The 11894-nt window shown below is 44.7% G+C and overlaps 2 protein-coding genes across 7 annotated transcripts in view; both read left to right on the forward strand.

The window, feature by feature from the left end:
* The window catches only part of MARK1 (microtubule affinity regulating kinase 1), a 60555-nt gene extending 56409 nt beyond the window's left edge, over positions 1 to 4146 (forward strand). For all 6 annotated transcript variants that reach the window (XM_061991456.1, XM_061991460.1, XM_061991457.1 and 3 more), the window contains one exon: positions 2017 to 4146. In XM_061991456.1, coding sequence (XP_061847440.1) covers positions 2017 to 2371 — 355 coding nt within the window. In that variant the 3' untranslated portion in view covers positions 2372 to 4146. The remainder of the gene's footprint in view (positions 1 to 2016) is intronic.
* Positions 4147 to 7301: 3155 nt separating this feature from the next.
* Positions 7302 to 11830, forward strand: C2H1orf115 (chromosome 2 C1orf115 homolog). The gene is made up of 2 exons (XM_061991463.1): positions 7302 to 7854; positions 10301 to 11830. The coding sequence occupies exons 1-2, from the start codon at positions 7576 to 7578 to the stop codon at positions 10418 to 10420; spliced, it is 399 nt and encodes a 132-aa protein (XP_061847447.1). The 5' UTR covers positions 7302 to 7575; the 3' UTR covers positions 10421 to 11830.
* Positions 11831 to 11894: the final 64 nt, after the last annotated feature.

An 11894-nucleotide genomic window follows, 5' to 3' on the forward strand; every position in this document is an offset into this window, starting at 1 on the left:
TTTTTATTGGGGGGAGGTGGGTTTGGTGAGATCTTTTATCCCTCATTTTTGCTTTCTTGCGAAGTATTTAATATAAAACCTTAATTTAAGCATATTCCTTTCAATAAAAAGGCCCCCTATAGGATTTAGCCAGTCATATAGGCACTTAAAGCCATGTTTTGGCTTATAAAGATTTAATGGTGTTTACTTTTGGTTTCAGTGGAAAATGTAATATATGTGTGTATATACGCATATATTAAATTTTTACTATAGTTGCATACCGTGTTCATTACTAAAGCTGCTGTTTGCCAGAAGTAAACACCTTGCAGTCCCTGAGAAATGAATGTCACTTTGCACTGAGAAATAGAAATAAGTGACATTCAGACAAATGATGGTGACTGTTAAATACTGAATTTGTATGGCAACCGCTGTACACAAATCTAGACATGCTTTGCTAATAATAAAACATTCCTTCATATGCTCATTTTCCAGTATATCTGCTCTTTTGCCATGTTTCAGCATTTGGTTCTGCATTTTTGGTGTGCTTAGCACAGTGCATAACTCTTTTTTTACTATTATTTTTATGCTCTCTAATGAACAGGCATTGTAGTTTGCATTCCAAACTGGTCACTTACAGAAAGTATTGATTTAGTTTTCAAAACAGAAAGCCTTTATTTGGAAAAAAAAAAAGGCACATTCTTAACAGGATACATTATATAATACACAATGCATTTTATCTATGTTAGCCCTTTTCAATTCAAAGTCTATTAGCTGTTCAATTCCCGACATGGAAAGGGAAGAGAGATTAACCAAATGTTCAAATGAAATGAAGGTAAAGTTGCTTTCAGCTCTTGCTTTTCACTGTCTAGCTTCCTCTACTTTTTGTCATCCTACAGTGTCTGTTTTGGGCTAAAAGTTGTTTGAGATCTTATCTCTGCCATGCTCTGCCTCTTTAATATCAATGTGATTCTCTAGGAATCGCACTGAAAGTTAAATTAAAAATGCTCATTTTGACTCCTCTCTGGAAAGTGACAGTTTATAGACCATGAAAATGAGAACAGCACCTTTCCCTGGTGACAGACAGGGAGGCATCGGGCATCCAAAGTACCTGTAACAAGAAGAGAAATAGTTGGCTTTTCAATTATTGTGAAAATCGTTTAGTACTGTTTCTCAAAATGATTTCTACAATGGAATAAGTAATCTATTTGGTAAGGAAGTGTCAGAGTAAGGACCTTCATTGCAAATCACTCCCTTGACATTTTGTCCCAGTGACTGTATCAACTAAAATACTTTGTGTCTACATGTCACTGTTTCTTCTGCGAAAAAGCTGCTGGCCGTCTACTTAACTGGGTGACAAACAAGCCAGTTACAAGCCTGTTAACAACCAAATTACAGTACAAAATTCTGCTTCATTGGTTGAAATCAAACACATTATAATAATAGTCTTTCACAGAGAGAGGTCAAAAAAACATTAAATGCAAAAAGTGAGGGGAGAAAGGCAGAAAAGAGGGGAGGGAATTAAGTGCAGCCTTGTGAATCTGCAGGGTGGGATTTCTTCCTCTGCTGCTTTTACAGTATGATTTATGCTTCAGGATCATGTCCCTCAACTTCAGTTTTGTTGGTATATGGCATGCTCCAGATCATAAAACCAGCAGAACTTCAGTCATGCTTTTACATAGATTCCACTTTCTTTCGAGCAGTATGGAATAACGTGTCTGCCGCAGTCACCATTGCACATGTTGTCATCAGAACGTTTTAGAGCAGGGCTTTCCAAACTCGCTGTGCTCGCCTGCCACTGCTGGGAGCTGCAGCAGTGCTGGTGGCAGCCTCTGATGCTGTGCTGAAGCTCAGGCGCATGCAGGAGGTGGCGCACAGCTCCTAACAGTATCCATCCAGCTCTTTGAATTGGCTCGCCTGTGACTAGCAACAGCGTGCCAACTGCGGTTTGGAAACCCCTGCTCGAGAGCGGCGTTTCTCTTCTCCCTCTTGGTTACGCTGCTTTTGGTTTTGACTCTTCTTGTACGTCACTTCTTCCAGGAGCACTTCTGGGGAACCGAAAGACCGAGAGAAGGAGGACAGCAAAGATTCGAAGCCTCGCTCCTTGCGATTCACGTGGAGTATGAAGACCACTAGTTCTATGGACCCAAATGATATGATGAGAGAGATTCGGAAGGTGTTAGACGCTAATAACTGTGATTACGAACAAAAAGAGAGGTTTTTGCTCTTCTGCGTTCACGGCGATGCGCGGCAAGACAGCCTCGTTCAGTGGGAGATGGAAGTCTGCAAACTGCCGCGGTTGTCACTCAACGGAGTGCGCTTCAAGAGGATATCTGGGACTTCTATCGCATTTAAGAACATTGCATCCAAGATAGCAAACGAGCTTAAGCTGTAAAGAGAACCTAAATTTTTTGGGATCAGGGAAGATTCATACATCTACACTTTGAATGTACTGGTTACGCCCAATGTGATTGGCCTGTGAAACTCCCCGTGTAGAAATTGCCCTTATCGCAATAAGGTTATACATAGTTATTCAGAATTGTAAAGTTAAATCCAGTATGACCTATATTAAAATAACTGTAGCTAAAGAAGTTATGTTCACATGTACAGGTAAGTATATAGAGCATTCTGTTCATTTTATGTTCATAGAGTTGTATAATAAAAAGATGACTGCTTAAATTCAGATCTTGTATAGTTGTCTAGATTTCTGCACAGAAATGTATGTTTGATGCTTTGAGTTGGAGAAGTTCTTCCCTGTCATTTACATTTTTGGTGGTTTTTATAAGTCTTACCTCTACCATGCGTTTTTTAAAAAACCTTGTGTCCTGAGTCAAATGCACAAAGATAGTTTTCACAACTGTAGCGTGACCATTTTTAATTATTTAAAGATTGTCCATGATTTGAACCAAAAGTCGAAGATTAATCGGCTTTTGTTCTGCACGAGACTGTTCCTGCTTATCTTTGGCTCTTATCCTTGTTATCGGACGGTGTTTAGTTGGGGGGTGGGGAAGGGGGGGAAATAACAATGTTTACAGCATTGGCACTTAGAGTTTAAAAACTTTTGTTCTGCCTTGGGCCAGCTCAGAGCTGTGGGGGAACAGAAACCAGGCATTAAGTGATGATCTGTCTGCAAATTACAGCGCTTTACTCCCGCGGCCCACTAACAAATGTAGCACCAAAATGGAGAACCGTTAACTATTTCATTTGGATATTATGGTGTAAAATATCACTCGTTTGCTGCCTTCAGAAGACTATAAATTCCATTTTATGGAAATACGTTAATAATGGGACTGTTTAATAGCACAAGATAATCTGAAGTGTTGACCAATTGTGTAAGTTAATAATACCACCTCAGGAATTAGCTTGGCTTTTGGAACATGTGCCCCCAAAGAGTACATGCGATTCCACATAATATTTTACAGCTAAACATACCTTGTTTATAATGATAAATTGTTGATTTATGCTTTCGTGGTTGTACAGTTTGTTCCCATGTAACCCGTTTGTGTTTAATATTTTACCAGGTTTCTTGTATTTATTCCACTTCATTATTATGCCTGTAATGTGCAGCTTTGTAATTAGGCACTTGCCTACAGAAAAGAAAAAAAAAAATAATTCCCACATTTTTTTCCTTCATAATTAATGATTATAAACTATGTAAAACCACTAGTACTGGTACATTTTAATACTTGTTATTTTGTACTGAATTAACCATAGAGGTTGGTCGTGCAATGTTATTTAATGTCGTAATTACTGTAATATCAACATATGGGCCCCATCTGCACACTCTTGTGAAGAATAGAAAGTTCATTAAGAAATTGTCACTTTAAAAAAATAAAAATTAAAAAAAAAAAAGCTGTGGTAAACTCTGTAACCCTAAGTTAGAAGGCTGTAAGTGTAGTAAATGTGCCATTCTCTAATGGCTTCTTGACCGAGATGGACTTTACATACTGTACTGTGATGTAGCTTTCCTCTGTAACAGTTATGTTCGGAAATGGACGTGTATTGTTGCCTTAGAAAAAGGGTGGTGTTTGGAAAGAAAGAACTGTAGCCCCTTTTCTGCTTTTTTTTCTTTTTTTTATCTGATGTTCATCGAAACAAAATCTGATGCAAGTCATCTTGATTCACTGGTGCACTCTATTAAAACTTACTTGAACAGTTCTCATACTAAAATACTTGTGGTTTGCCCTTTATCAATAATTTGTGATAATTACTACAGGTAGTGAAATAGTCCTAAAGGTGTCCAGGCTTCAGCGGGGTGTGAACTCGGGATTAGTATTCCATTGCTTCTCTGGTCTTACGCCCTCCAGAAGGAAGGGGCTGTGGTTTAGCACTTCTTAGAAAGGGATCTGCGGGAGCTTTTCCAGAAATTGGCTAGAAATCGGCCTTGGGAGGGGTTTGTGTGCCTGCTCAATTTACCCCTAAATACCCATGTTCAATTATCCTTGGAAATACACCACTGGAGCTAAACTGTGCTGTTAATCTGAGATCGTGTATGGCCCCAGTCGTGAAACAAAACCTCTTGCCTTTTCCAAAGGTTCAGTGAAAAAAATATAGGTCATACTGTGAGTCACTAGATCAAGTACTTAGGATTGCTTCCCTCTTTGCAGGCCTCGCTTTGACACGGCTAACTTTGCCCTAGATTGTCACTGGGTTTCAGTGCTTCATGTAACCAGAGCTGTGTTCGTGTCCCACAAAACAGAGGGCATTTCCAGAAGACAGAGGTAACATTTTACTTCATCTCTCTTGTGAACCACGGCTCTCCAAAGTGCTCCTTTAATGTTTCTAGATACATTTTGCAGTTGGTGTTATTTCCAATGACTGTACTGACACTGGGCCATTGGCCTGACTTTCACATTTCTTTTGCCTTGCTGCGAGATGAACTGTGACCTACCTCCCACACTCTCTCTTGGTGATACACTAAGGGCTTCAGTGAGCGCCCAATCTCGATACCAGAGGTGTAGTTGCACCCAAATGCCTTGTTTGGCTCTCCTGTTCCTGCAGGAGCAAGATAGGAAGATCTGAGAAAAAGACTCACTCAGAAGTGCTTCTTAGCAAGCAGAGCATAGGGAGTATATCTACTGCATCCTTGGGGTTTTGGGTCCCTTGTGCTACCTGGTTATGTACTTGATAATGTTTTAAGTTACTCCCTCGGTAATAATGTTTTAAGTTACTCCGTCGGTAAGAGCAGGATAAGAACATTTGCATCCAAAGTGCATCTTGACTTTCATGTGGGAGGGGATCAGGGTGGCATTTTATCAGCACAGCTTTAACTTGAGAAATCCAAAAGACGGTTAAATGCCACATCATGTTCTGCAGCGTCAGGAAGGGACAGGGGTGAGACAGGGATGTCTCAGGTCTTCAGAGGGCTTACGTATCAGATGGTAATTTCATGGCAGCTTTTCTAGGGGGTGTTTGGATTGGGGTTGGTGTTTTGCTTCACTGCTTTATTTAATACATACAGGTGCTTTCAAACTAAGCAGACCCCTTCTCATGCAGTCCAATTTTAAACATTAAAATGTATATAGGTCAAGGAAAGGACTACAAATGTTCACTCCTGCTTATGTGGATGTGACATAGTACTTGAGAACCAAGTGGTGTCATGCATGCCATATAGTTAGGAAGATAATAAAGTGCTATGACCTGGTAGACGTGAGATTTTTGATAGCTCGTCATACATGCCAGTGGTACCTTGGACCTCGTAATCTCAGAACATTGGCTTCCCGTGCTGCCACACAAATGCAGACAGTGCATGTCAACTGAAAGATGTCTTATCTGAGGCTCTGATTGCTGAACTCTGGAAAACAAAGTCATGAGACACAAACCCAGTCTGCAGGGAAAGGCCTGCCCCTCTTGAGAAGACAAACATCTTTCACTGCCCACCCTCTTGAGAAGACAAATCTTTCACTGTCTTTGCACTTCTCACTTAGGGGCAAAGTAATGGATCTATAAATAGAAAACTTAGATGTAAACATTTTTCCAAGGCCCAGAAAAATACTTCATGCTTTTGTTTTTTCAAAAATTCCAAGGTAGTTTGATGTTAATAACATGAAAAATCTGATTTAACAGCTGTTACAGATTACAGGTATTTTATTTGTTGATGCTGCTATTGAATCAGTATCAAGCAATTACTTCATCCCTCAGACTAAGAAGGCAGAACATTAAAATCTACCGCAACGTAACACAGCACGCAGAATTTAACTCGCCTTGCTGCTTCAGGCTCCCTACTGTGATTATTGATAATATGGGTATTTGGGGCAGGACCTATGCATGCCATGCCATTTCCCTGTGGCTGCAGCGTCGAGAGTATACCTGCACTTCCAGGACATGGGCAAGTTTAGCTCTGGAAGGTGGTGGAGAGAATTGGGTGGCCCCAAACTGAGCCCTGTGCAGCCAGAGCCTGGCAGAAGGAGCTCAAAGGGCCATGTGTGGTCTGTGGTAGGTGTGTGCTTGGGACTGGGGCTTGGAGCATGAAATTCTGTCCTATGTTTGGGTTTCTACCTCAGCCTTCTGAACTTTAAAAACCAACAATGGTAAAAGGAGGGGTGACACCTTTTATACAAAATAGAGGAGGGGACAGAGGATTTTTCCTGCAATGATGGACCTGAGACAGTTACTGTTTTCCACCCTTCAGAGGACTGGACAAGCTGTTGCTTACACAGCTTTCTGACTGGAGCTGTGAGAATGGAGAAACACCATTCCTGGGTCAGCTAACTACACTGCAGGGTTTACTTGTTGAAGGGTAAGGGCGCATCTGAGAAAGGCACACATTCAACCCTTTGATCCTCGGTAAAAAAAAATCCACAGTACAGGATTAGTCTGCCCCCTTATTGCATCTGCTTGTGCAAAGTGGTTGCATACTGCTTGAATAAATTATATCGATCCCCCCTATACAATTTTTGCTTTGCTTGACCTGCCCCACCTACATGGACACCGCTTAGGAAGCGCAGATGTTTAACTGCAGCCCTTGCAGCTGCAGAGGCATGGAGCTGTCAGCCCCCTGCATCTGAGCAAAAACTACTCTGCAACTGCCTTTTCCTGAAGACTCCGGTACTTTCCCCTTGGCAGGGGTAGCCGAACAGAGCCCTGTATGCAGAAGGTGCTGTTCACCTGAGGAAACATCCGTAATAGATTTTGTGGAGGGACGGGAAAGGAGTGTGATCTCCTCAACCCGCCGCTGGGGTGGAGCGGTGAGTGCGGTGCCAGGGAAGGAGCTTTTTCACCACGGTGTTTCAGCAGTAGTCGCGACGTGCAGGCTGAAGCAGCCGGGCTGCAGCACGGGAGCAGCGTCCTCCCGTCCCACAGCTGACAGCAGGGAGGGACGGGACTCCCCCACGGGCCCCAAGCTTCCCCCAGCAACTACCCCCGCTGGCCTAGTAACGCAAGACAGTGTTTTCCGTAGCGGGGTCAGAGAGCTCGAGGCCGCAGCCCTAGCTGCCCCGGGCGGGTTTCCGCGGGCTCGGCGACTGCAGCCGGGGCCCCGCTTCCCTCAGGCGTCCCGCCCCGGGGAGGGGGCAGCGGCCGCCTCCGGCCACACCTGTGGCGCGGCTGCGGAGGAAGCGGCCGCGGCTCCGTGAGGGCCGGTCAGCGCCCGGCGGCACCATGACGGTGGGTGCGCGGCTGGGCGCCAAGGCGAGGGGCAGGTACTCCCGCCGCGGGCCCGGCGACGACCAGGTCTCTATCCTGCCCGGCGAGGAGGAGGAGGAGGCGGCGGCTGAGCGCAGCGCGGAGGTCCCGCGGCCGGCGGCGCTGAACGAGGAGGAGAGTGCTGGCTCCAGGAAAGTGCGCTTCGCCCTCCTGCCCGACTCCTACGAGCCGCTGCGGCCGCCGGAGGCCAGCAAAAAGCGGCCCTACGCGAAGCGGCTGAAGAAGTACGGCAAGGTGAGGGAGGGCTGGGGGGCAGCAGCAGCGGGGCCCCGACGCCGGGCGGGGGGCAGCGGGCTCCGCGGGCAGCCGCGCCTCGGCACCCCCACCCACACCTCCGAGGGCCCCTCGGAAGCCCCTGCCCGTCCTTGGGGCATTCTGGGCACCAGCTCTACTCCCCGAGGCCGGGGTGAGCCCGCCGGCGGTCCGGCTCCGGGCGGGGAGGAGACGGTCCCGCCGGGGAAGGCACCGCGCCGACCCTCGCCTGGATCAAAGAGCTGAAAATCTGCCGTTTCGGAGTGAAACTGACACTAAGCTGATCCATGTGACGGGGGCTTTGGCTTTCCTTGTGCTGCATTTCCCTCAACGTCATTGCTTTGACACCATTCCTTAAAAGTTCCAGTTAATTGCACTACTCTGCGTTTTTATCACTCACTTCAGTGCCTGAAAGAAGGGTAATAACATCCCTCCAGTACCCTCGTTTCCCAGTTTACCCTCAGGGTATCCCCTGAAGAATCACTGAATTGAGTTTAAAAAAAAAAAAAACAAAAAACCAAAAAGAAACAAGACCAAAAACCAAATCACAACAAGTTCTTCGTTGCGTAACTACCATTTTGGCCAAAATTGTCTTTTTGCTTTCCTGTGTGGGAAGTGCCAGGTCCTGCTGCCTGATGAGTTTTTATTTTTTCCCCTCCCTGGAGGGCGAGTGCCTTTGATTGCAAAAGTGCTATTGGGAAGGATTTGCTTCTTTTTCTCTTGTTCATGGCACTTAAATCCAGCTAAGGCATGTCTTGCATATTCGTAGCAAAGAAACCAAAAATAGTTTATGTGTTAGCAGGAAAAACCTGTCTCGCATGGGGAATCTTTTCCTGCTGGATAGATTACAGGTTTTCAGTGAGACGTGATGTTCTGCTGCATTCTGTAAAAAACGATGGTTTTGGTAAAGATACGCTTGCCATGTCTGACATGCAGAAAATGCCAGTTAGCTTAGCAAAGTTACTTGCTTTTGAAATTCAGGGAGTTTACAGATGACAGCATAGTCATGAGCTGCCTCACAAGTACTGCTGTTTCATAAAGAGAGGGCTAGAATATTTCATTCTTTCGTGATCAGTTTGATACTTTGAGTTCTCAACAGTGTGGTTGTCTGAGTCACAGTAAACACATGTCGTATGAAGCAATCTCAAGTCCATCATCTTGATTTACACAGAGCAGTTTTGTGAGCGTGGTTCTGTCACAGCAGTTTGTCACGTTGCCGGTAGTGCTGTTGGTAAGAGCACAGACCACTTTTTGAATGTTGTGTATCCCCTTTTGCATCGGTCCAATGACATCGCCACAGGAACAGTTTTTGCCAGTTTGACTTTGGCAGTAAAGAAGAACTCGTGAAAGTTTTGGTGAGGTGCTGGTTAGGGAAGCTGCACAGGGGGCCCAAAGGAGGAATGACGGTGACTGGTGTGACGTGGTGAGACAGGGGCAAAGGTGGGAAGGGAAAGCCCTGCGTGTCTCCTCCTCTGTCCGCAGGCTCCATCCCCAGCCTCAAGCTGCCTTTTTATTTTGCCGTCTTACGGAAACTTATATGAAGGGAGCTGGGAGTAAATACAGCAGAACTGAGCTATGCATGGCATCTTGACAGCCAAATGTTTTCATGTGCCGGTACCGCTGTAATCCATCTCGAAGGAATCCTGGGAATATAATAGATATTAACTAGATTCCACAGATTTGAAAGTGTATCCTCTGTTTCAATGTTTTTGATGTTACAAGAGGTGCTTTTGATCTCATCTCACAAGACCATTCGGTTTATTGTTATTCCTTCCAAAATGACCACATTGTGTTATTTCCCCAGCGGTGACCAGCCAGATGAGAAAAAACTATCAGGAGCGGAAAGATTAGATTATTAGGTTAAGGTCATTGGTTTAAGTAGTCCGTATCAAGTTCTCTGTAATGCAGTACACAGATCAGTTTGTACACAGACGACTTCTTCAACTTTCACAGACACAAGAGTGGGTCAAAGCATTCTTCTTCTGACCAAAAAAAAAAATCTTGTTTTGACAAAAAGCAACAAAGTTTCCATAAAAGTATTCTCAGTGGCTCACCGCCTTCTTGTTCAGCACCAGCTTCAAATGCTTATGTACTTTTAGGAGTTACTAACATGCTGAAAACATGTATGTGTGGGAAAAACATCTCTCTCCAAACTAGGTGTGAAGTTAGACTAATTTTATTCTTGAATAGAAGCCCACATAAAGGCCTGGCTTCCTGTGGAGGCCGCATCCGTTTGGTTTAACTATACCCTGTGGGTGTGTGTTTCTATGTAAAAATAGATGGCAAAACATCGCTCCATAGCCGTGGGAGAGGTTCATTTGCTGGGTCGGTGATGTTAGCTATGGGGAGGACTTTACGTGAAGGCATTTGCCATCACCTCTCTTCTTCTTTCTGCTTTCTCACCCCCTTTCCCTGTGTCTCTCGGCAGAACGTGGGCAAAGCTCTGCAGAAGGGATGCCGCTACCTGGTGGTGGGGCTGCAGGGACTGGCGGCTGCCTATTCCGCACCCTTTGGAGTGGCCACCCAGGTGGCCTCCTTCATCCGCTAGTGCAGCCCCACGCACCTTGCCGCTGTGGACCTCAGGCTGCCACCGCTGTCCTGGGACCACTTCTGAGACCTGCGCCCCACAAACCTCCTGGATGATCAGTGCCAGCCCCGAGCCCTTCCGCCAGCCCCTTTCCCAGCACCCAATACTCTTTTCTGAAAAAACTTCCAGTGCTTTATATAATCAGATTGGGTTGAAGAAACGTAAGGGTGAGGAAATAATCTTTGACTAATCGAGCTCAAGTTCACTCTCAGACGTGAGTGGGTTTTCCAGTGTGCCATGTGTGGAAGGGAGCTGAGGACAGATGGAAGAGCAAGTAGATGAGGGTGAGAGAAGTGAAAAGAGGATGAGGAAAGGGGGGGGGAGGAGCAGCTGGGGGCAGCCAGATCTGAGTCTGGCCAGTGAGAGGAATTGCCAAAGCAGTGGAGGAAACAGATAACAAGGGATCAGGAAAAGGTAGTCTTTGGTTTTCTAAGGCTTTTTGTGTCACCTGCTCCAAGGGAGTTAAGATTATGAATATACTTAAAAATATACTTGGATATAAATGGACTGTGGTCTGAGACAGGGAGAACTTTGCTGCATCACAGTCGCTCATTTCAAACACTGGACATAATGAGCCTTTAAATCTGAAGACTGGTGTAATGATCCAGAAAGAAACTGAGGTGTGTTTGTCTTCTGATTTGGGACATTAAAGGTGCACTGTGATTAATATTTCAAACTTTTCTTCTGCTGCTATGAAATCTGCATGTATTTTTTTTCTACTGAGAACACAGTTTATATCTGACCTACCTGATTCTGGAAGCTGGGGCATAAGAACACTGAGTTCTGTGGTGTTTCACCGGGCACAAAAAAAATGGATTACCAGCTGCATCTGAAAAAAGAAATATACACAGAGCATTTGGTGTAAGAATGTACAACTGTTTTGTGTAAGAAGAGGGTCACATAACCTTCCAGCTCCATCTTCATTTTCATATGTGGAAGTTGTAGCTAGAAGATGTCAACGTCAGATGGCTCAGCGATGCGATGCGGATGCAACAGCTTCAGTGGCGCACCTTCAGAGATCTCAATCTTGTATTGATGACACAGGAACAATGGGGTTTATGTGCCTTCAACATTCTGTGGGTTTGGGGTTTTTTACCAGTCTTCTGAGGTGGCAGTAAATTACTTCTGTGCTAGCACTTACTCTGTATTATACATCTTTCTAGGTTTGATAGCGTTTTTGTAATCAAGGAGTTGGCTTACCTGGAAAAAAAAAACAATGTTGTTCATTTGCTTCCTTTGTCTTTTTGAATGAAGGGGTTTGCACGTCTCAGCAAACCACACTGCATTTCTTTCAAATGTAGCACAGGAAGCAAAGGTGGAATTTTTAATGCTCTTTTCTAACTGGACTGTAAATAAAAGTAATGTGATGCACGTGGTGTGTTTACCTACATGCGTAAGTAAGCCCACAAAGGAGGAGTTTCTCAGCTGTGGCCCA

This window comes from Colius striatus, chromosome 2 (assembly GCF_028858725.1).
Source record: "Colius striatus isolate bColStr4 chromosome 2, bColStr4.1.hap1, whole genome shotgun sequence".
Taxonomy (NCBI): Eukaryota; Metazoa; Chordata; class Aves; order Coliiformes; family Coliidae; genus Colius; species Colius striatus.